The 23,604-nt window shown below is 45.5% G+C and overlaps 1 protein-coding gene across 3 annotated transcripts in view; it reads right to left on the reverse strand.

Annotated features, from left to right (window-relative positions):
- CYTH3 (cytohesin 3) overlaps window positions 1–23,604 on the reverse strand; it is an 81,059-nt gene that overhangs the window by 47,532 nt on the left and 9,923 nt on the right. The window contains exons 1-2 of one of the 3 annotated variants that reach the window (XM_057748608.1): window positions 22,914–22,992; window positions 22,516–22,578 (exon numbers count right to left, since the gene is read on the reverse strand). The exons of the other annotated variants lie outside the window; for them this stretch is intronic. Of the exons in view, the coding sequence (XP_057604591.1) occupies window positions 22,516–22,578; window positions 22,914–22,986 (136 nt within the window). The 5' untranslated portion in view covers window positions 22,987–22,992. Of the gene's footprint in view, window positions 1–22,515; window positions 22,579–22,913; window positions 22,993–23,604 lie in introns of those variants that run through there. 3 annotated transcript variants of the gene reach the window in all.

Raw genomic sequence — 23,604 nt, forward strand, 5'->3', positions numbered from 1 at the left:
AATTTAACGTGAGTTGGGGGAGGGCTATTTGAGGGCAAAGCAGGCAAATGGGGGTGGAACCCATGTGGTTTTTATATTACAGTCCAGGAAGGAAGGTGAGGTTGGCAGTCTGGGCTGAAAACCCCCGAGACTCTCCCAACTCCTCTGTGAGGTCCTATGAACCTCCTGACACTTCGGCCCGAGCTGCCTGGGGCTGTAATGCAGTTCCGAGCCCTGATTTGCAGTCAGGGTCTCAAAGCAAAGCGACAGCACATCTCAAGGGCTTGAGGAACTTGACGGTGCAGCAGAACTTGGGCTCGGAGGGCTGGCTTTTCCAAGTCCCTGCAACTGGGTCAAAGGGCAGCCCTGGCACAGGTGTGCGTGCTCCCCTCCTCTAAACCCATGAGAGGACAAGAGAGGCTTCTGAAAAAAGGAGGAATCACTGACAGCCTAGAAATGCTTAAATCACCTCAAAATGGAAAGCAGACAGGTACAGATCGAAGGAGAAATCAAATTCAAGGAAAAACACATGCAGTAACACGACTGCAGAGCTAATGTTTTAAAGGAGTTCTAAGCCTCGGATGAGTGGATGCACTATGTGCAAATAGTTTTTTGAAAAAGTCGAGCAGTCCAGAAAGGCTCCTAATGAAAAACACACGACCGTCTCAAATAGACAGAAAAACAGTATTTGATAAAATTCAACAGCCTTCCTGGCTTAAAAAAAAAATGCAGTAAACTAAGAATAGAAGATTTCTTAACCTCAGCAAAGGATCTCTGGCAGAAACCTACAACACTCATCAGACTTGGAAGCGTTCCCAACAAAGACGGGCCAAGACGCGGGTCCCACCATCAGGGACCTCTGCCTCCAACACACAAGGCTCGGCAGGGTTTCCAAGGCGGGGGTTCCCGGATGGAAGAAACATTTACATCAACTAAGTTTTCAATAATTAGCAAATTTGTAGTCCTCCACCCAAATGTGCTGTCAGAGTCTTTGTGTATCTTCCAAGACAACATCATCTCATAAACTTTATTGAAAATGTTCCTGAGAATGTGATTATGATTCCTCCAGCAGAAAACTCCACCATGAATGTGAATAAGTAACCTTACAGGACCTCAGCTGAACCAGGGTACAAAAACCCTTTCTGGAGAATGAGAGCCTCTGATTTGCTGTGGGCCTGTTTTCTTTAATCATGAAAATGTGGTAGGTGGAGGAGATTTCAAGAACCAGACCATTGCTCAAGCTCATTCTGACTCAGATTCTCCTATTTAAAAAAAAAAAAAAAAGATTTAACAATGAATGTGAAGACACAAAGCTTTCCCCTATTTTACATCCTTATATAAGTGTTTAACTCTCTAAGCCAAGGCTCCCAGAGGAGTGGCCTGAGGGACTGTGTTCTTGACTCTCTATTCCCCGGTCACTGTCTCAAACCTCCGCTGACCACTTTCTTTCCAGTTTCAAAGAGGCACGTTAAGTAGATCACACAGCTTAGCACATTCATAAAGGAAAACCACGTGCCCTTGGCTTAGAAGGACATTTCCATTTTTATATATATCTGCCTTAAAGCTCATACTTTTCCATGTCCATGGGACAGAAGGTCATACTTAACAGGCCCTCTAGCCATGCTCTGTTCAGAATACCCAGCTCCAAATACAGAGCATTTCGCGGGGAAGGAGAGGGGTTGGAAAGAAGCCTTTTGTGAGCAAAGAATCAAGTTCTCAAGTTGTGTGGGAGGGTTGGATTCAGGGGTCAGGCCACACTGAAAGACCCACGCTGGTAGCAAAGAGACTCCCCCCAAATGACCTTAAAAATAAAAAATGAACAGTTTTAAAGCAAGTTGAGGAGGCAAAAGAACTTCTCATCTGCATCCAAGCCATGTTCAACTTTAACATTTTAGCTTCTGGAAATCCGGGCTGTCTGCCCCTCAGAGGCACGTCCTCCCACTCCATCGCCCCTCCTGCTGCCCAGTTCCCCAAGAGGTTCCCTCACACTGGAGAACGCTGTATTTTCAAGAAGGTAAAATCCGCCCTTTTTTAATAGGAGAATTCCTCCTTCCACTTTGTCTCATCTTTTCCTTCATTCATGCAATGGGGAAAAGTCCCTTAATTTTGTTGGACATCTTTATTGGCAACTGGCAGCTCCTGAGGCTGCGGTGACGAGGAGAATAGAAGCCACTGCCCAGGGCCCTGTGAGACCCTTCGTTCTGAAGGCTCCTGGCGTGGACACCAACAGGATCAGAGCCACTGTATACACACACCCACCGCGCACCCTCAGAGCAGAGAGGAACAGATGTTTAACGGCTGTCCAGGAACAGCACAGGCCAGAGGAACAGAAGGTAAAACTTGATTGGGCCGAAGAAAGTGTAGAGGGAGACCCAAGGAGGACACATCCGGTTGTTAAAGGCGGCCAGGGCACCAGACCGCCCGACCTGCCTCTCCACCCGCTGCTGTGCACAGCCCAATGAACAAAAGCAGTCACATCTTAACTTCAAATACGGTCCCCCAAAGTGTTAAAACGCTTCTGCTTCTCTTTTTAGAAATACGGTGCTTCTTTAACCTCATAAAGACTGTATCTCGCTGCCACCAGGTGTGCTCATTTTCCTGAGAGGCGCACAGGGCGGACAGCGCATGGTCGCCAAGGCAGACCCCAGGGACGCGCGGCCGTGGGTCCACAGCTCAACTCCACCCTCACAAGCCTTGTGCAAGCTGCTTTGTCCGGTTAGGTCTCGGTTTCCTTGTCATCGTTACAGTGGGGCTGAGAGCACCGATCTCAAGGACGGTTGTGAGCCACCGAGGAGCTGCTACTCCAAATGCAAAGTGCCGCCTGCAACATCTGGCACGCTGTGGACAATTAACAACTGACCATTAGCCCTGCTGCTGCTGTTACTGTGATTCTACTAACAACTATTAACATCCTTCACCTAGAAACTTAAAAGGAGTTTCTCCTCCTTAAAGTAGAGCCTCAGGCCCCTAAAGCTAAAACTACCTATTCCCATTCTACTAGGGAGGAAAGGAGGACCTTTTTGGAGATTTTTTGGCACTGTGGAGGGCATCAAATGACTAATGCAAACCCCACGGAGACAGAACCAGTCAAAAAGAAACACCTGGAATCCCAGTTTGCATTCTGCTCTATCAGCCACCAGACTCAAGGAAAGCTGTCTTGGAGGACTGAAATTACCATCCGAAGAATGTTCATCACAGTGCAATTTACATGGCAAAAAACCCACGTAATCTAAGCGTTCACAACAGGAGACAGGCTTGCATTCCAACGGCCACACCACGCAGCCAATCAATGACAACGTGGATCTCGCTGACAAGGATGTCTACAACGTAATTAAATGAGGACAGCTGGGTAGCAAACCATAAGTACATACAATTGTGTTTGTGTTTTGGAAAATATATACACTCACTCATAGAAAGGTCAAGTTATACGAACCAAAGTGGTGAAAGTGGTAGGATTATAGATGAGTTTCATTCTCCTCTTTGTAATTTGCTGAAAAATTTTAGGAGTTTGTACTTCTACAATCAGAAAAAAGAAAGTCGATAATGCTATTCCCATCTTAAAATAAGAAACCACCCCGTGGCACACCAGCAGATCACGTGTGGCATGCCGCGGTTCACAGACAGCTGCTCTCGCAACCTTCAGCAGGGTTTCCCCTCACCCCTTGGGGTCCTCTCGAGGCCTCTTCCCTCCCACCTGTACCACCAGGCCCTGGGCCTTCCGTCATTTTGCAAATACTACTCCACACCTGCCCAGAGCAGGGACTGTGCCTGCAGGAGAGGCCATGCACAGTGCAGGAGACCACAAAGCCTCCGCCCGGCTGACGCTTTCTGTCCTGTAAGGAAAGACAGCATCTCCCCTACACACACACACACAAAAGTTGTTATTATTACTGTTACAATAATAATAACAACAGTACGTTCTGTGAGGGAAAAGAGAACAAGAGGAACTTAGACTGAGGGTTAGGGAAGGCTGAGGAGGGGACCCGGAAGCTGAGTGGGTGGAGCCGGATGAAGAGCAGGGTCAAGGACAAGAGTGTTCAGGGCAAGGGGCACCGTCCGAGCAGGGACTCAAGGGCTCGGCGGGAAGCGAGACGCCTGCGCACCGTTCAGGCGACGTCAGGGCAGCGTTCCGCGGGGAGCCTGGCCCAGAGATGCTCACCACCGAGGGGCTCTGCGGCCCAGAAGCTGGACGGGTTCATACACCAGGAGTGGGCCCACCGCTCAAGTCCTCAAACACGTTAGTCACACCCGAGAAAGGTATGTTTCCAATCAGCACGCCCAATTAGTCACTGACAATGAGAAATACAACTGCCTTGGGCGTGCGTTCACCACTTTCAATGCTGACTGATCCATTCAGAGGTGAACATGAACCTATCCCAGGGGAGAGATACTAGAAAGTAACAGGATCGCCACATCATTTCCCAAGTGGGGAGCCCGTTTATAATGGAAAACCGCTGTGAGCCCACGTGATCCAACCAGAAGGGAGGCTGTTTAGGATCCTGGCCAGATGCCCCCACAGGGACTCCGCACGAACACCCGAGACCGCTGCCGACACCTGCTGCTGCATCTTCACATTCGGGATGGGGCCTCCACCGAGCTGGACCCGCAGAGGCCAGCTCTGCCCCTTCAAGGACACATCCCATCCTTGCCTCTGTTTTACTGGACAGGCAGCAGCCCGTGTCCCTCTGAGGAGGAGACAGTATTGATTTACAGTCTGTAACCCTAAGAGAGGAATTCACTCCCCCCATTCACAAACTCTTTGAGGCTACCCCACTGCTGTCCCGAAAAGCCTCAAAACAAGGCCCTCCTCCCGCCCTGAATTCTTCTCTGACCGCAACAGGAACAACCTGGCTGCTCTGCTTTCTCACCCCCACCAGCACCCAGTCTTTAAACCTGCCTATCTCCTGGTTTCTCCACACCCACAAGGTTTCACTTTCCCCCAGTCCGCCCAAAGATGCACCTCTGTGATACTTTCCTTACTTTCTAGCCCTTCTACCAGACCCACTGCCAAGCCCAATCCTGGATAAACTCAACCATCCTTTAATCCAACCCAGACATAAGCACATTCCTGACAATTAAAACAAACCAGGAGGCAAATCAGCTCTCCGACCTTGGGAAAACGACAGCCAGACGCAGGCAGGCCCTGGGAGTCGCGGCTGCAGGAGAGGCTGGAAGCCCCCAGCGATCAAGCACGCTCCAGCTCTGACTGCTGGGCCTGGGGACGCGGGGGTCTCCTGCCTCCCACCCGCCAGTTATTCTCCCAACTGCTGTTCGCCTGCTCCTGCTAAGACCACCGAGAGGGCAGTGCCTGCTGTGAGGGACCACCTGCCATCACGGAATCCACAGAGCCCGGGGGTCAGGAGCCCGCTCGGCGAGCTCCTCCTGCCCAGGGCTCTGGCTCCCAGAGAGGGGCCAAGAAAGGACAATTCAGCGATGGCTCGGCCAGTGCCAGCAGCAACCAGGACCCAGCACTGCAGCTGCAGCCGCAGCCAGAGGGCAACCTAACCGGGCTGTTCTGGGGCCGGGCTGCGGCCGCAGCTCTGAGGGCCCAGCTTCCTTTGGCCACAGTTTTCTGGGCGGGGCTCCCTCTACTTCCCGCAGGTTCTGTAACTTTCCCTGTGTCTTTCCAACAGTTTCCTTTGGTCACTCGAAACCACTCTCTCACTGCCTCCACTCGTACTTTTCTCTGTGCACCTCAGCCTCCTAGCATCCCAGGATTCATTTCTTCCCAGGCTCTTTAAGTAGTGCTTCTCCCTAAAAATTCATCCCTCAGGCACCTACTTTTCTCACTCTGCACATCCTTCACGTCTCAATATCTCGGTGCTTTCACAACGCCAAACATAGGATTTCATATAGAAATATCAATGTATCCAAACGCTACCCCCGCATCCTGAACTCTACTCATTCTGTGTGTCCTGTCCCACGCCTGGATCCAAGTTTTCACTAGGTATCATGTTAGACAAGCTTTGAGGTATCGTTGACTTACATCCAAGAGGTTACCAAATCTTGTCAACTCTCCCTGAGTAACAAGTTTTTAAGACAGTAAATCTGTCTCTTCACCTCTCGTCCCAGTTTGTACCCTATTTCAAGACCCTGTCACTGGTCCAAACGACGCTGTAATCTTTCTAAATCAGAGAGCTACCACCCTGCCTGCAGAGCCCTACTCGGCAACCCTGACCATGTGCTGCAGAAGCCTAGTGGGGCCGACCTTCCCGTGCTCTAGAGCCGCTGCAGAGCTGTGTCAACAAGGAGAGCTCTGAGTCAGCCCTCTCAAGGTTGCAATTATCAGACAAGTACAGGCACCCACTGCCCTGGCAAAAGAATAAAAGTATCTTCTGGGTCCTGACCAAGGTTTGCTTTTGCAGTAATTCAAATTCCACTGGTCCAATCTGCATCTGGGCCAAGGAGCCTCTTGAGGGCAAAGGAGAGAGGCCCTCATTCCCTGCTGTTAGAGAAGCTGTCAGGAAGCCTGACACACTGGGCATCCCAGGTCTGCTGGCAGGCAAGGACACCAAAAGCCCCGAAAAGGAGGACACCGTGAAAGGGTGACTCAGGCTTAACATCAAGGGCCGGATGTTCAAGGAGGCGGCTGGTTTCAGCACAACTTGTACTTAAGACTCGAAGCCCCTGGGGACCCAGCAACCCCACCAAGCAGCTGTGCTCAGGGAAAAGCTGCTGCGTATTCAGCGCCAGCAAAAAGGACTTCGACTCCTTCAGCTCTCCCAGCACAGGGCCGGACCAAGGAATCCACAGAGGTCTGCAGGACAAGTCCTAGGTCAAGAAGAGTCATCCTGAAGGAGATGGTGGACTTCCCAGTCCTCAGCAGTGAGAGGGCTGGAGTGATTTGCTGGAAAACTAAGAGACGTGGCCCAAGCTGGTGAAGAAGGATGTTCCGTTATGGACAATTCTTCCCACCTACTCAGCACAAGAACAAGAGCCTCCCACATGGCATTTAAGTGCCTCTTCTCTGGTCCTTAGTGATGTTTCCAGCCTCTCCTCTCACCCGACCCCTAGTCTCAGCGTGCTGCCCCAGCACACCGCGCTTCCCTGCCTCTGCACGTGCATCCTTCTCGCAGACAGGCCCGCCCCTGCCCGCGGACCACCTGCTCCTTCTCCGGGGCTTGGTCACCGCTCATTCCACCAGGTCTGCCCTAGTCCCTGTGGCCAGGGCTGTTCCCAGCTGAGGCCCTCCAAGGCATGGCCTACGGTGTCACCAGCGCTTATCCTGAGCTCCACGTCCCCCCACCAACCCCCCACAGGCTCCTCCTCATACACAGTGCTCACCTAACACATATTGCTCCCACCAAAAACTAAGATGCCACACAAGAGCTGGCAGGTCCTGCCGCCAGTTTTCTCACCTCTGGAAATTGAGCACATGATAAAGCCCCAGGCAGAGAAGCCCCATTCAAGTCTGGGGATCCCTGCTCTCTTCTTCACAACTCAACTCCACCAAAAGAGCAAGGCCCCCCACTACTAAAAAAAACTGATTACTTAAAAAAAAAAAAGTTAAGGAAAATCAGTACAAGTCAGTAGATACAAATCTACCACTGTTTAAAGAAATTCGGAAATGTCTGTATAGACAGGATGGGCTGCCGCTTCATGAAACCACCCCGGCCAGCTAAGGAAACCACGTGTGAACACCCTGCCTTCTAACGCCCCAGAGCCTCAGCGAGCCTGACGCCAGGCCGCCTGGATTCTCTTCTGTAACTGACAACTCCAGGATTACAGCCTCGAGCAGGAAGACGGCTTTTGAATCTGAAGAGACTACACCCCTTAGACACAGAAGGGGTTTAGAAACTCTGGAAATATGTTAACAGCCAATAATCATTTTTTATGGTTAACTTTCCGCCCCCCGTCTCCTGAAGGTGTACTTATATCCACCTGCTACACTCTTTTTCAAAGAGATGACCGAAATTTCCAGATTTCCCAATTAATGCTCTAGAACAGAAGGCCTTCTTCTCTTTAATACAAATGAATAAAGCTACAACGCTTCACGGGAAAGACAGCTAAATCAATAAAACAGCTGCCTCAACGTCAACAGTCAACAGGCCTGGGTCAGCTTCTGACTTTTTTGGGGGGGGGAGGGGAGGCATATTTCTTCACACCACTGCTCAGAGAAGGCTCGTATCAAAGCACAGGAATCCTTGTTGAGAAGCAGCTCAGAAGACTGCACATCAAGGGCGCTGACGGCAGGGCAGGAGCTGACCACTGGCCACCACCCTTGGGCAGACGCACTGTCCCCACAGCTCACGTGAGTTTAGGCTGGGATGGTGTGGCCTGTTAGAGATGGAAGCACAGGTGCCACAGAATCCCAGGAGTCTGCTTTTCAGAGGACGGCACCTGTCCCCACCCATAAAGGCTCAGGAAACAAACTGCCACATTGATGAAATCAGGTGCTACGAGGCAGCACCCACCTCTCACCTATCTGGTTCTCTGGTTTCTATTTAAGAAACACAAGCTTGATTCCCACAGGACTTTCTGCCAATTAGAAAGTTCCACTTATGTGTCCAAGCAGTACACAGGAATCTGGCTACTTATGTATCTTTATTTCATCTACAAAAAGTCTCAACCGTCAGCCGACTTCCAGGGATGGCAAGAGCAGCGAACTCAAGAGCGAACATAAGACTTAGCTACACGCATGGACGTATCCATCCCATATCGCTAGAATGTGGGCTCCCACATCCGTTGAGCAGAGATGCTGAGCAATGAGTACAGCGTTGGCTATGGGCAAAGACACCAAGGTTTTCACTCATTCTAACATTATAACGAGAGAAAATACATTTTTTTAACAAATATTTTCTATTGCAGTTCAATGTACTAACATCTTTTTTTTCCAATTAATTAATTTGCGGGGGCTTCATTGGATCTTCATTGCTACAGACAAGCTTTCTCTAGCTGTGGCGAGCAGGGGCTACTCTTTGTTGCGGTACACGGGCTCTAGGCACATGGGCTTCAGTAATTGTGGCACACGGGCTCAGTAGTTGTGGCACTCAGGGAGGAAATACATTTAAATTATCTTAGACAACCTTCCTATTCTATTAAGTCTCCTCTGTGGTTGGTTATCATTCAAACCTAGGAAAATGACTATAGAACTTGTTCCAGCCAGAAGAATGAACTATTAACATTTTAAGAGCTAGGTGTACTCTTTTTAAAAGGACTGCTTTTTAAGTTCAGGTCCACAAAAATCAGAAAAAACATGGTGAATCTTAATATCTATCGAACTGCCTCATCAAAAGGATCAACCCTCAGGCTCCTGTTGAAGCACAATTCCTCCCTGCAGGTAAGTGTTTGAACAATTTCCATTAAAGGAACTTCCCTACTTCTCTTTCAAAAAGAATAAAAGGACTGAGGAAAAAATATTGAAAGATTAAAGAAATGACTGCTAATAAACAAGATGAAGTTCAACAAATATTAGAGAAAGAAGTATGCTTAGTAAAGAAATACAAACCACAGCGTAATGCAAATAACCTCCAGTACGGGTAAGCATACTGAGTAAGCAAAAGTAAATTTTAAAAGTCTTTAGTGAAACTGTTCTATATGATACAATGACAGACACATGTCCTTACGCATTTGTCCAAACCCACAGAAGGTCCAACACCAAGACTGCGCCCTAATGTAAACTGCGGACTCTGGGTGATAGTGACAGGTCATGGTAGGTGCACCACTGTAACAGGTGTACCACTCCCTGGGGACTGTCCACAGTAGGAGAGGGGGAGGCAGCAGGTATTGGGGAAATCTCTGAAATTTCTGCTCAATTTTGCTGTCAACCCAAACTACTCTAAAAAGAAAGTCTATTTAAAACGGGGGAAAGAAAGAAAGGAAAGGGAAGGGAAGGAAAGGAAGAAAGGAAGGAAGCCCTTCCTTCCTGTTCTCTGTGGTCTCTGACCATTATTGCCCACAAGTTGCCAGCAATCTATCTCCAGCTCTGTCCCCTTTCCCCACTGCACTTTCTCCTTTCCAAAACACAAAGGCTCCTGGTGTTTGAACTACCATCTTCAGCTAATGACTTGCAAATGTGATTCCTAGCCCTAGTATCTCTCTCCTAAGCTTCAAACCTACGCCTCCATATGGAGGGCTCACTATCATCTCAAAATGAACATTTTCAAAACAGAATTCGGGGCCAATGCAAAAGGACAAGAGACTAAAATCACAAAATAAAAACTGGAAAGGAGGAGATAAAATTATCACTTGCTAAAGAAATGACTGTGTAAGTAGAGAATCCAAGACAATCAACCAAAAAGCTGCATTTCCAGAATGAGAACGGGGAGGAAACTAACCCTAACAATACTAAAATACCATGACCTATGAAGAAGGACAATAGTGAAGTACTGACATGCTAGACAGAGCAACGGAACAGAACAGTAAGTCCAGGAAGACTCAAATCAGATGCAAATTTAGCGTATGACAAGGCAGCAAGGTAAAGTTTTTAATAAATGATGTTGGGACAAAAGTCTTTTGGAAAAAAAGATAAAGCTGTATGTATACCTCATAGTGTACACCAAAATCAATGCCAAGTAGTTCAAGGATTTAAATGTAGAAAGGAAACTATAAAATACAGCCAACATTCTTTTATAATCCTGGCATGGGGAAGTCGTTTCTAAGTATGACTCAAAATCTAGATGCCACAAAAAACAAAAACAAAAAACAAAAAAACAAAAACCCCACAACATTGGGCTACATTTAAAAAAAAATTTTTTTCTTCACGGCAAACAAAACAAGCAAATAAAAAACAAGCAAACAAAAAGTCATAAGCAAAGTCCAAAGAGAAATGGCAAATTGAGAGAGAACATTTGCAATTCATGGGAAGGAATCCCCTTAACAAAGAAATACCTTTCAGAAGTTGAAAAGGAAAAGACCAATAACCCAAAAGATAGATGGGCCCATAATGAGAGGAAAGCCAAGGAAAACTAAGATTCCATTTTTGACCCATCGGGCTAGCTGGCCAGCATTCTCTGCATATGAGGCTGCAGGGCTGACGCGCTCTCCCACATTGCTGGTGGGAGTTAAAAATAGTAAACGCGTGTGGAGGGAAGTCTGGTAGCGTCTACCAATATCTCAAATCCACTTTCCTTTTGGATCCCGAATCCCACTTCTGAAAATTTACCTCTCAGATAAATTTGCAAAAATTGGGGATCCAAAGGGGAGGCTATAGGATTAGCAGATGCAAACTACTGTATACAGGATGGATAAACGACAGGGTCCTGCTGTAGAGCACAGGGAACTATAATCAATATTCCCTGATAAACCTTGATGGAAAAGAATGCATGTGTGTGTGTATATATATATATAATATATATTGTGTATACATACGTGTGTGTAACTGAATCATTTTGCTGTAAAGCAGAAATTAACACAACATTGTAAATCAACTATACTTCAATAAGGTTTTTGTTTAAAAGGGGAGGCTGAGCTGGGGATGCACTTAGCGTGGGTTCAGCGGGATATCCTTATGGGGTTTTCGGCCACTTCTGCAGATCACCCTACAGGAAGGAGGCATAACAGACAAATGACTCCAGGAACTCTCCTCCTGCCCTGCACCTACTTACCTGATGAAACTACCAACGGTGCGCGGGCAGAGGGGGTATTTTACCCTGAACACGTCCCTCAGTGCCCAACACCAGAAGGGTGAGGGTGGTGGAGGAGAAATGAAGCTTGACGAGTGTGGGGTCAGAAGGCCGTCTGTGGAAAATGGTTCCCATCACTGAATATGCACATTTTTAAATAGATTTGATTTTAACACTGAAGTCTAATCAAAATGGAAATGCTCTCCTGTTAGGAAAATACTTCCTGATTACCACATGTAATAACATAAATACATCCTATTTTTTTTTCTTCTTTGGTGTTTATTGTGAAAAATAGAATTTATGAGAATTCCTATGTGCACAGGTTCCAAACCTGTAGTCCGGAACTAGCGAGTGAGCCTGTGTTGAACCTGCATGTCTGATGCAGCCCAGTGGATCACACTGTACCTGGTGCATCCTGCCCTGACGAAGTCTGGCAGTGCCAGACTCTACGGATAAAACAGCATACAAAACTGCCACCTTAGTGGCAAAACAGCCTGAAGAAACATGGCTCTGGGTGACAAAATTCCAAACCTGCTCATTTACAAGTCATGATTAAATTATATGACGCAACACAACTTAGTGGCAATTTTTTTAATGCATTTCAATAGCATTTATACATGCATGACTTTTAGAATAATTTTGTATAGTTTTTCACAACACTTTATCATTTGAAAATTCAAATATGATATGAAGACGTATCTGGGTAAAATCCAAAGCCAGAAACTGAAAGAAAGACTGGAAAAAGCTTCAAAATGTAAAACAAAAAACAAAAAAAAAAAAAAAAGAATTTGCATTAAGATGGAAACTTAAAACTCTCGATGGTCAAAATCTTGAAAGAAACTTTCCTAAATTATCAGTAATTTAAAATTTTCATTCAACCATCCTAGGGGAAAGACTGAATTTTCTTTCTATTCTTTTTACAGTAGAATAGAAAGTTACTGTTATGTGAAGAGGTTATCAATTAGCTAGAGCGGCCGACCAAACACGTGAGCAAAAGTATAAAGTTGCGCCAAGAATAGAAAAGAACTGTGGGATTTTTCAGAGTTTTGACTTGCTTGTGGCTTATTTATAAGCTTTTTAAAACTTCTAAGTTGTGACTTCTTTTTCATTCGAAACAATTTCACTTTGATACTGCATTTTTGTGTTATTTTTCTTAAAGAGGGTGTTCCCAATTATAAGTTTCAGGTCCCGCAGAAGCTGGCTCCTCCCCGGCTGCCCACAGGTGCTCCAAGGGGGCAGCTCACTAGGCTTTCAGTCCTCAGCACCCGCGGAAGGTGCACCTTCAGGAACCTGCGTCCAGAGGGAGCTGCTTCCAGGCCAGACCCTCCTCACTTCACCTCCAACCACACCCCCTCCTCCTCAAGCCTTTCTGCATCAAAGACCTTCCCGAAGATTAACCAAAAATATCTCGAAATAGCACGGGGATGAGTCACAGGGGATATAAATACATTTCACAGAATGGATAATCTCCCACAAACTCTCCCCCAAAAAAAGGTATGTGCTTCTTAAAGACTTTCCCAAATGTGGGTCAAAGAAAAGCAGGTAATTCTCCTCTAAATAAATTCAAAAAGCCAGTGACAAAAACAAAACCAGACCCTGGTACTTTGACCTGACACGACCTTATCCCATGATCAAACTGACCTTTGATCTTCTTCCTCTGGTGATGTGGAATGTATATATCCTACTTTAGATTTTGTAGTAGTTACCTTTATTTTTTAAAAAACCATAGATAGCTAGTGGGAAGTTGCTGTATAACAAAGGGAAATCAACTCGATGATGGGTGATGCCTTAGAGGGCCAGGACAGGGAAAGCGGGAGGGAGGGGATATGGGGATATATGTATAAATACAGCTGATTCACTTTGGTGTACCTCAAAAGCTGGTACAAGAGTGTAAAGCAATTATATTCCAATAAAGAGCTTAAAAATAAATAGAAATTGAAAAAAATAAAAAAACCACACTATATTTTTCTATTTTTCAAGATCAAAAATAAAACAGTTAATATCCAAAAGGCAGGGCTTTTGTTTTCTCCCAACCTTCCTGTCTCCCCCATCACCTACCTCTTGGCTTCTGTTAGAGTAACTTGGATCTACCTTTATTACTGCTGTCATTATTACTGAATCAGTAGGGTTTTTTCCTTTTCATTACATATCTTCTCTTTCAAGATTTATGAATTTGAATTTTTATTTGTAACCAAATTTATAATTACATACAGTTACATCTATGTTTACATGATTTCAGTTCAACACCAGTTTTATTTTATATCCCAACTTTCTCCTGAGTTATTTTAATTAATCCTTTAGTGGGTTGGAATATATCTTTGAAAACGTTTTTTTTTTTTTTTCCAAGAAAAATTCACAGATGGTATCTGAGGAAGATACTAGATCCAGGTAGCAGAAAAAAGCTCAAATGGCCTTAAAGAATAAACGTACTGGTTCTCATAATTCTTAAGTGCAAAGGCAGGGTAAGCTCCAACCCAAGGCAAGGAGCTAGGCCTGACTTTTGTACCTTTAGAGAACATCTGTTTGTTGCCTTCACAAATGAACAGCGATTAGCGTAATTACTTAATTCTTGGTTACAACCTTTTAGCCACAAAACTCTTAGCCTCTGCTCTACTATCTTCTGGCAATGTTATAGTAAAGCCTAAAATCATTCTGATTTTTCCTTCTTTATAAGCAGCCTTTTTTTTTTCTCCTTCTCTCTTCTGACTGGCTGCTTGTAAGGTATTTTATCTTTGAAATTTTAAAAATTCACCAGCAGTTGCTCTTTCCACTAATTTCATCTTAGCAGAATGAGCCCTTTCAACACACAGAAGCAGCTGTTGTTTTTCAGCTTAAAGATACATTTTCCATTGTCTCTCTGATTCCTGCTTCTGTTCTACTTGTTCTGGTGGCTTCTTCAGGAGCAACTTACTTAGGTCACAGCACTAATTTAACTTAACACAGCACTGGAAACCATGCTCTCCCTGCAAATGCATTTAGTATCATTACCGTTTCTTCCTCTCAGCTCATTCATTTCACTTGATTGGCCTGCTGCCTTTTCTCCTCCTTCAATCATTTATTTCAGTCTTCCTTGAATTTTATTTAAAAAAAGCACAAAGCAGACTCAACCTGGAAATTTACTTATAGTTTCTATAATTAGTCTTCTTCAAAATTACACTTTTCCTCTGCCTCAAAAAGCATGTCCCCCTCCCTGAGTTTATTCTGGCAACATGTTTGTTTCGTTTTTCCATTTATCATTTAACAATGAGATTCAGGTGCAATTTACCCCCCACAACAATGGCTGGTACTCCTCAGGATGCTGAGTTTGGCGGGCTCTTTTTTTCCGATCTAAGTTCGTAAGCTGAAGAGCTGATGCACGTAAAGTTGCATCGCCCATTCATGGGTGGTCCAGCTTCTCTGTGAATCCATCTTGTTGGTTCTGTGACCTAGTTTCTGCACCTCATTCTCCATCTGGCAGGGCTTCCACTCCAGAGAGTTGGGGTGCTCCCACTGCCCCAGGGAGGATGGCTGCAGAGCCAGGGGGACGCCCCCCTAGTCTTGAGCATGTTGCAGCTGCGTGTGTCCTCCGGCCTCCGAGTCCAGCTGCTCCGAAGACCGTCGCTGCGCGGGGGCCCGCCCACCCCAGCGGCCTGCAGCCACGCGGCCTCACTCTCCCTCTTCTCCCCCAAATCAGCATCGTCGACAGCAAGTCCCCTTACATTTCTCCTAACCCTGCACCGAGCTCTTGGGAAACAGTCATGAGTCAGCCCCTGGTATGTCTTCACCCTGATCCCAATTCTCACGATTCAGTTTTTCACCTTTTTTCCCCCTCCATCACTTCCCTAAGGAACTAGTGATTCAAGGGAGGAGGGGAGGTAGGAAGTTACAGACAAATGTTGGTGCTTGAGTCATATCTTCCCTCGAGTCTCCGATGACCCTTTTTTTAAGTGTTCTTCTATCTTCTGAATGTTCTTTCTTTGGGAACCAGCTATTTCCTCTATTAAAATGCTGTATTAAATTTTCTCTTTCACGTTGTCAGTTTTTCCCCATCCGTCTGGAGGTTCTTGCTGTCTGGACATATTTACAAGTGAGATGCAGCTGTGTGGCTTCCTCCAGCACTGGATTAGGTACCTTCTCTCCCTCGACTTCTGTCCTGAATGGGAAGGTTCATTGTGTTCTGTCCGCGGGAGGTTTCACTTCGGGATGAAAAGTTAGGGCAGCAACTTTTAGGTTGAAAAGCCCCCGTGAGACAGAAGGAAAAAAGCTTCACTCGAGGTGCTGGTACCTACCCAGGGAAAATCAATTCTCCCCCGCAGAGAATTCAATCTCCATAAAGAAATATTTGCCTGATGGTAAAATGCTATCACCCGCCTGCCTCAAAACAAGAAGGGCGAGGTGGGAATTCCCTGGTGGTCCAATGTTTAGGACTCAGTGCTTTCACTGCTGTGGGCCCGGGTTTGATCCCTGGACAGGGAACTAAGATCCCACAAGCCACATGGCGTGGCCAAAAAACCCCAAAAAACAACCCCCCACACACACACGAAGAAGGAAGAGGAGAAGGGGGGAGAGCCTCCTCGAGGACAGTGGCAGCTGAGTCCACGTCGACAACCGTGACCACTCAGCTCAGGGGCCGCCCGGGAGCCCTTCCCGCGCGCAGGAAACCTTGCGTTCTGTTTTATCTGCTTATAGGTCCTGGTTCCCTGTTTCTCCTCTGGTGAAGGTCCCTTTCCCAACCTCTCTGCTGCTCGAGGTCTCCTCTCGCTTCCTTTTTTATTGTTTGCTGGGATTTCAGGGTGAGCAGGGGACGAAAGTCCGGTCTCACGTGCCCACCACTGGGATCACACTGGCAAAGTCTCCCTGGTTCCCTGACCAGTAGATTCTCCCTGCTTCTATTAACACAGCTCAGGACAGCTCACTGGGAAATTCGGTTTCTTGAACCTATACGTGGGTCTTCAGAATAAAAATTGTCTACAGGCGACACGGTTCTGCTCTGGATGCGACCGTGCACATTACAGACATTATAAACAACGGGATCACGACAGCAAGGCTTCGGTTTAGTCCTTCTTCAAATAAAAAGGCTGAAAATAAACTTCAACTTTCTCAATGAGAAGAAAACACATGCGAACCTAAAAACCTTCAAGACGGCATACAAATCACAGCTTCAACCACTAACAGAGGTGAGTCAGATCTCTCCTAGCACCAAAACCAACCCAAGTCTCCCTGCGCTCACAGGAGAAGTACTGGCCCTGAGTCACATCTGGACGTGGATGTGCCCGGAAAACGGACTTGCTACGGTGCAGGTGAACCTGCTGGGTGAAGGAAGCCAGACACAAAGGCCACAGGGCACCTGATTCCATTTCCATGAAATGTCCAGAACAGGCAAGACCCCGGAGACAGAAAGGAGCTCAGTGATTGCCAGGGGCTGCGTAGGAGAATTATGCTAATGGAGACGGGGTTCTTTTTGAGTGGATGAAAATGTTCTAAAATTAGGTGATGGTTGCACAATTTTGTGAATATGCAATACTAAAAACCACTGAATTTTATACTCTAAAAGGGTGATGATTCAGACCTGGCAAACAAACTTGTTACCAAAGGAAGGGAGGTGTGGAGAGGGGTTAATCAGGGCTTTGGGATTAGCAGATACAAACTACTACACAGAAAATAAACAACAAGGTCCTACTGTGTAGCACAGGAGAATACATTCAACATCCTGTAATAAACCACAATGGAAAAGAATGTGAAAAAGAATATATATGTATAACTGAATCACTTTGCTGCACACCGGAAACACACACAATATTGTAAGTCAACTATACTTCAATTTAAAAAAAAAAAGGAAAAGTAAAGAAAAAAGAAAAAAGGAAAAACCAGCAGAAGGATATTTGAAAAAATAAAGTTTGAAAAAATTTTCAAAACCTAAAAAAATTAAAATAAATAAATGGGTGACTATAATGTTATGTAAATGACAGTTTAATTTCCAAAAAAAAAAGAAGAGGTACTTTATTACTAAATCTGGCTCACTGCTATAACACCTTTGTTAGATCAAACAGTATTTCAGGAGAACAGGGTCTCTGATGCTATACAGAGCAGCAAACCAATCATTTATAAAGATAAGAAGCTACCAGATTATCCTTAAGTTTAAAAAAAAACTGAGTAAAACTGGGACAGGACAAGAGGTAGAGGAGACTGGTAGGAAGTCTCTTGAAGGGTCACAAAAACGCTCCTTTCAGCGGGAGACAGAAAATAGTAACTTGTAGGAACCCAGGAGACTGAACTGTCCTAGTGTAAAATAGGTAAGGATTCTTCAAAATACCATTCCTGCTGGTACAGATACAGCAGTGATCTGAGAAACAGAACAAAGCTCTCTTAAATTTGTGAAGTAGTACCCATTTCTTACATCCACTGAAGTGTCACTGGTTTATTTTTCCTATAAAGTTCATACAGCCTTAAGACACTGAACGATATTTCTGTGCTAAATAATAAATATATTTACTACTGATGCCCTGAACTACAGAAGTGTAAAGAGATCATCTAAAAATAGAGTACAGAATCTCAAGGAAACCTTTCCATAACATCAAATCCAAAACCAGTGCCTCGGAAAGTCACGACAGAACTGCATGAGTCCTTCTCAGGCAGCACTGGGCTCGAAGTGTCCCCTCCCCCCCCCCCCCAACAGGATGTCTGGCTACAATTAGAAGAAATCTGAGAAATCTGACCTCCTTAACATAAAAAAAGGAAAACAAAATGTTGGAGACACACAAGCATGTGAAAATCACTAGTCTGAGGATAAGTAGGTTTATCACAGAAACTCTTTGGAAACACATCATCCGTCTTCAGCTGCAGGGTTATGATACGTATGTACTTGGTCCTTGTGAGACAGAGTTGATCAGAGATACAGGAATTACATCGAAGCAGACGTGCACATTTGAAGTTTACGTTTATTGAGCTGCTGATTCTCTACTTGCTTGCTCTCTGGTAAATGTGTAAACATGAGTTCCACGGAACAGACCTAAGGAGAGAGAAGGCCACCACTCTTTTCACAGACGGCTGCCACCTCCATAAGGCACGTGAACGGTACGTCGAGGCGCCCCGGCGCCGCTGTACAGGAGGAGGTCTCAGTCCTCCAGGTTCTCACAGGTACTATTTTCTGCCTCCTGCTGAAAACAAGTCAGCCTCACGAACGTTCTGTGGGTACGTGATTGTACCCCTGACACGATTAAAAGGGAGAAACTAAAATGCCTACCGGACTCATCACAAACAGAATGAACCCTTCAGGGTGGGTCTGAGAGGGAGACTCTGGGATCAGGTGCCTGTTTCTTGAATACTTTTGTACAGTGTCATTTTTTTCCCACCCTGCCCTTTCCTTTATTGAATGTTCACACAATGAGCTTGCTGTGACCATCACCGGATGCACGAACAGCAGCAACAAAGTTACAGCTGGATCCTGTATTAGTCTCAGCTGCAGCTAAAGTTTAAAGACGTTTAAAGCCAATAGGAAGGCACTGAGGGAGGGGAGGAGAAGAAGATTCCTTGCTGGGAATGAAAAGGTCTGCTCTTCCTCCAAGGTTCTGGCAGAAGAGGCATCTCTTCTGTATTATGTAAATATAGTTTGTCTTACTAAGTTTTCCAGTTCTAAAGTTCGTTTTTATGTAAAACCATGGCCAAATATTAAAATAAGATCCTTACTGTGTAAAGCCAGATAACTAATCACCTCCATATGGGGGCAGGCCTGCCCAACCACGGCGTGTGTTTGTTCCAAGTTCTCCCCCACACATATTCCACTGACATCTGAGCCCTTTAGTAACTCCTTTTGGATACCAATCTAATCCACATTTACCAAAGAGCAAGAAAAATGAATGGGACTTTGACCTTGAATCAAGCAGATGATTTTAACATATTTACAATTTTAAAATGACATGAAAGAAACCAAAACCCTCCTCTCTCCTGTTTATATATGTAACCTAGACTATAGGGTACCAGTGAGGACATCAGGCAACCAGCCTGGACTCTTTAAGTAGTCACTGTGGAAAAAAAATAATAATAAGACTGAGGAGACGTAACTAAATATGAGGTATAAACCCTGATGAGAACCTGGGTAAGAAAAACAGTTATAAAAGACATTTTGAGAACACACTCAGGAAAGCAGCATTTGGACTACGCGTGAAATGATAGTGTGGAACCACTGTCAGTGCTCTCCAGTATGCTAACGGCTGTGGTGAGGCAGGACAATGTCCTTAGGAGATGAAAGCTATTCAGAACTTAATGAAGTGTTACACTATATGTAATAAGTTACTTTCAAATGGGTTAGCAAAAAAAAAAAAAAAAAAAAAGTAGTATGTATTACAAATAAAGCAAATGTGGCAAAAATGCTAGCAATTAGGTTACAGATACAAGGGTATTCAGTGCACTATTTCAACTTTTTTGTAGATTTGAAAATTTTCAAAATACCAAGTTGGAGGAGGAGAGAAACCATAATTGTATTGCCAATCATCAGTTATTCCTAAACCTAACCACAAAAGATCTTCCCATTCGCTCTGCTGTGCTTCTAAGTAGGCACAAGGGGCTGTGTTGATGACTAAGTTGCGAATGCCTACTGATTATCTGGGATTTTAGATAAATTTTTCATGAAATACTTTCACTCGGGTTTTTCAACGTCCATTTTACATATGAGAAGAGTGAAGCTTAAGGCGATTCATTTACACAAAGCCTCAAGACTAGAGGTACCACAGCTGCACATATTGGCTTAAAAATATGTCAACAACAAATAACCACCATGTCCAATGTTTAAACAAACCTGCCTAAGAGACTGAGGTTCTCAGAACAAACCACTAACACCACAGTCGACGATTTTCTGCCCTGAGCTGGGGAAACTGTCTGAAATATCCTTCAACGGCTGACCTGATAGAGCAAACAGGCGACAATTCTGAAACCTTAATTCCCAGAGATCACAAGGGGGACGGGGGCCTCTCCAGTCCCACGGGACTGAGGTTGCTTGGGAAGGAGTAGCTGCATGGTTCTCCCTGGCGTGGTTCCTCCCAACACAGCCCACCAGGAGGAAGCGTGGCCGAGCACAAGGAAGGCCGTCCACTACAGCGCTGGACCATCCCGAGGTTCCTGGTCCCAATAAATGGATAAAAGTAATGGTCTCTGGATGGCGGGGCGGGGGGGGGGGGGGGGGGGGGGGCGTGTCAGGCGGGACATGTTTAGGGACATTAGGGGAAAAGAGCTTCAATAAAACATGCAGAAACAGTCTCATAAAATGAGGAGTTTATACTAAGACTCCCCTCTCTAGCACTGGGGGAAGATGGTCAGGTGAGTTTTACCACCCGAGCTTGGCCTTTCATCTCTCACTAGTGAAAGCTGGACCGGCCCTGACTGTCAATTTACAACTCTTTAATTACGGAAATGGCTCTCCTGTCAAATCTGTTCCTGAAATTCCCAGTCACCGATCTGTTTCTTGATTGCTAAAAGCAAGATAAAACCACCCAAGCCAAGCTCATGTGATTAGAGAGCTTCTAGATGTCCCCCCCCCCCCCCAGAGGGAGACAGCTAGGGCCCGTGACCAGCCACCAAGTGGGGCAGTGGGCCGGGGGCGGGCCCATAACTCAGTGCCCCTGGTCAGGCCTGCACCAAATCTCCAGGTGCAGACTCTTCTCTCAAGAGTGCAATTCTTTTTACCCTACCTCAAATGTTCACAGGTCAAACAGAAAAGGGAGACAAAATTTCAAATGCAGAAGTAGCCAGAACACCTCTGGAAGTCACGCAGCAGAGTCTGCCCTATGCCAGGATCATAACACTGGACAGGAAGACACGCGAAAAGACAGACCTCAGACGCCCCTCCGGTGGGGGGAAAAGGCATGGAGGCTGCCCGAAGGTACCAGGGACTTAAATCCTAAAACCAAATGTCTAAGCACTGACAGCAGCAGAGCCCAGGGGAAACAGCTCGGCTTATGTTCTTTCCAGATTAAAAAAATAATCATGTTCTGCATGTCCAGCCAAACTGCTGGGCATCTGTGAGCAGAACCTCCACAGGGGCTGCCAGACGAGCGTGGAACACGCGCTCAGGACTCCACTCCCTCCATCTGTCCGCCGGGAGAGTTCTCGTCAGCAAGGTTCTGAGCACCTAAAGACCAGTCTGATCCACAGGAAGGAGGGAAGAAGGCATGCAACATTCTTTCTTCAAAATAAAAACATCACAGTAACTGTTAGACTGGCACACAGCTTAACCACTATCGTAAATGAAAAGCCTCAGCTTTAGAAACATGTGACTTCAGGGAATCCACAGCAGGTACTCTGTGAGTCCGGGGAAATGCAGCGTTTCAGAAGAACACTTATCCAGCATTAAGATTCTTGTTACACAGGCAATGAAAGGCGTCATTTTATTCTCAAGACGGTTCTTGCTCTTATGAGGGCATCTCACACTGAATCAAAGTCTGCAGTCACTTGTCCTCCCACACTCGGGAAATACAGCCTCATCGTGTGAACAGGCCAAACATTTAAAAGTCACTGAAATCCTCCCATTTTCCCATACTCTAATACAAACAAAAATGAATTCATTTGCCTGTCTCAATTCAAAAAAATTTTAATCTAATTACTGAAACTTGGAAAAAGACATTCTTGACCATTTTACTTCCTCTCCGCAAAGAGCTAAAAGGAAGTCCTGTCTTCTAACAGAATATTAAATGGCCGATGCCTGCCACTTCCGATCACTGCATTTTAAAAAATATTTCTGTGTTAAGATAAATGTAGTCATAAGGACGTCCCAAATAAAACTGTTAATGGATTTACAAGGATGTGAAAATACATTTTGTTTTATTCAAAGTAGGAGAGAGTGTTCATCTCAAAAAGAAAGTATAACCCAGCTCAGTTCTTAAAGGGATAAATATATACACCCAGGGAACACGTGTGGGACAGAGAAGAGGTTTCCACTTAACCCTCGATGGCCAAGATGAGATCCTTATCCTTAATAAATGAGAGGATGAAACCCACCCACCTGCTGCTCCAGCCAGGATCAGGCGACCCTGTGGCTCCTGGTTCCAGCCACCTCTCCTCAGCCCTGGAACAAGATGGGTTTTTACAGTCACACAGGACTGGACGCGTGGAGAAGGAGGGCTCCTGGGTGGGTAAAGCCCAGCAACGCCACCAAGGGTCCAGCAGGTCATCCCGCACAGAGGCCTGGAACTGGACGCACTTGAGGGATCTTGTGAACGTAAGTTGGCTACCCACTCAGACCCAACAAAGGCTGGCATAAGAAGAGGAACTGTTTCTTCCCTGTGTGTTTTCCCAAAAAGGAAGATACCCTTCCAAGAAGTTCCCCTGCAAACTGCCTTTCACAGCTCACTGGCTTACACGTTCTTCCTTCAATCAACAAGGAGAACGGGATTCCCTTACCTGGTTTAGACCACGTAAGATTCACTCCCTCATGGTGACGAGGTCCTCTTCCCAACTGGTACATGATATGCATAAATCAGGACTTGTTAGCAAGGAAGAAAGGGAGCATAGATTTGTGATGGGGAGCAAAACGGTCTGCTACCAACTCGAATTCAGCCCTACCAACAGCCAGCTTGCACAGCAGTGGGCAGCAGGGAAATAAACCGGCTGACCAGCCCTTCTTCCCCTGCTGCCCCTAAAGATCCAGATCCCATTTTATGGTTTAAAATCAAGGACTGTTATTTAAAAGTTACATTTTATAGAAAGGGAAAATTTTCTAAATATTTTTAAAAGTCTATTCACCACCATAGCACTAAATCAACTATAGAAATAGCTAAACAGTGACTGTTTTAATGAAGACTCATATTATCAAACTATGGTTTTAAAGAACCTCCAGAATGTAAAATAAATGCAACACAGATGTTCACTAAAAAAAAAAAAAAAATGAAAACAAGATTGTTTTTACTTCATAGCAACCAAATAGGTCAACCCGTTTCCTCCTTTAGAGAACTCTCAGAGGACCACAAAACTCCACTCGAAGAGCATGTGTTTCATATGTATCTGTCCAAAGAAAAAGGAAACTCTGCTGTCCAAAATAAACGGAGAAAATTACACGTTCCCATGAAAGTGAATTAGAAAACTGCAGTAAGGC

This window comes from Hippopotamus amphibius, chromosome 9, assembly GCF_030028045.1.
Source record: "Hippopotamus amphibius kiboko isolate mHipAmp2 chromosome 9, mHipAmp2.hap2, whole genome shotgun sequence".
Taxonomy (NCBI): domain Eukaryota; kingdom Metazoa; phylum Chordata; class Mammalia; order Artiodactyla; family Hippopotamidae; genus Hippopotamus; species Hippopotamus amphibius.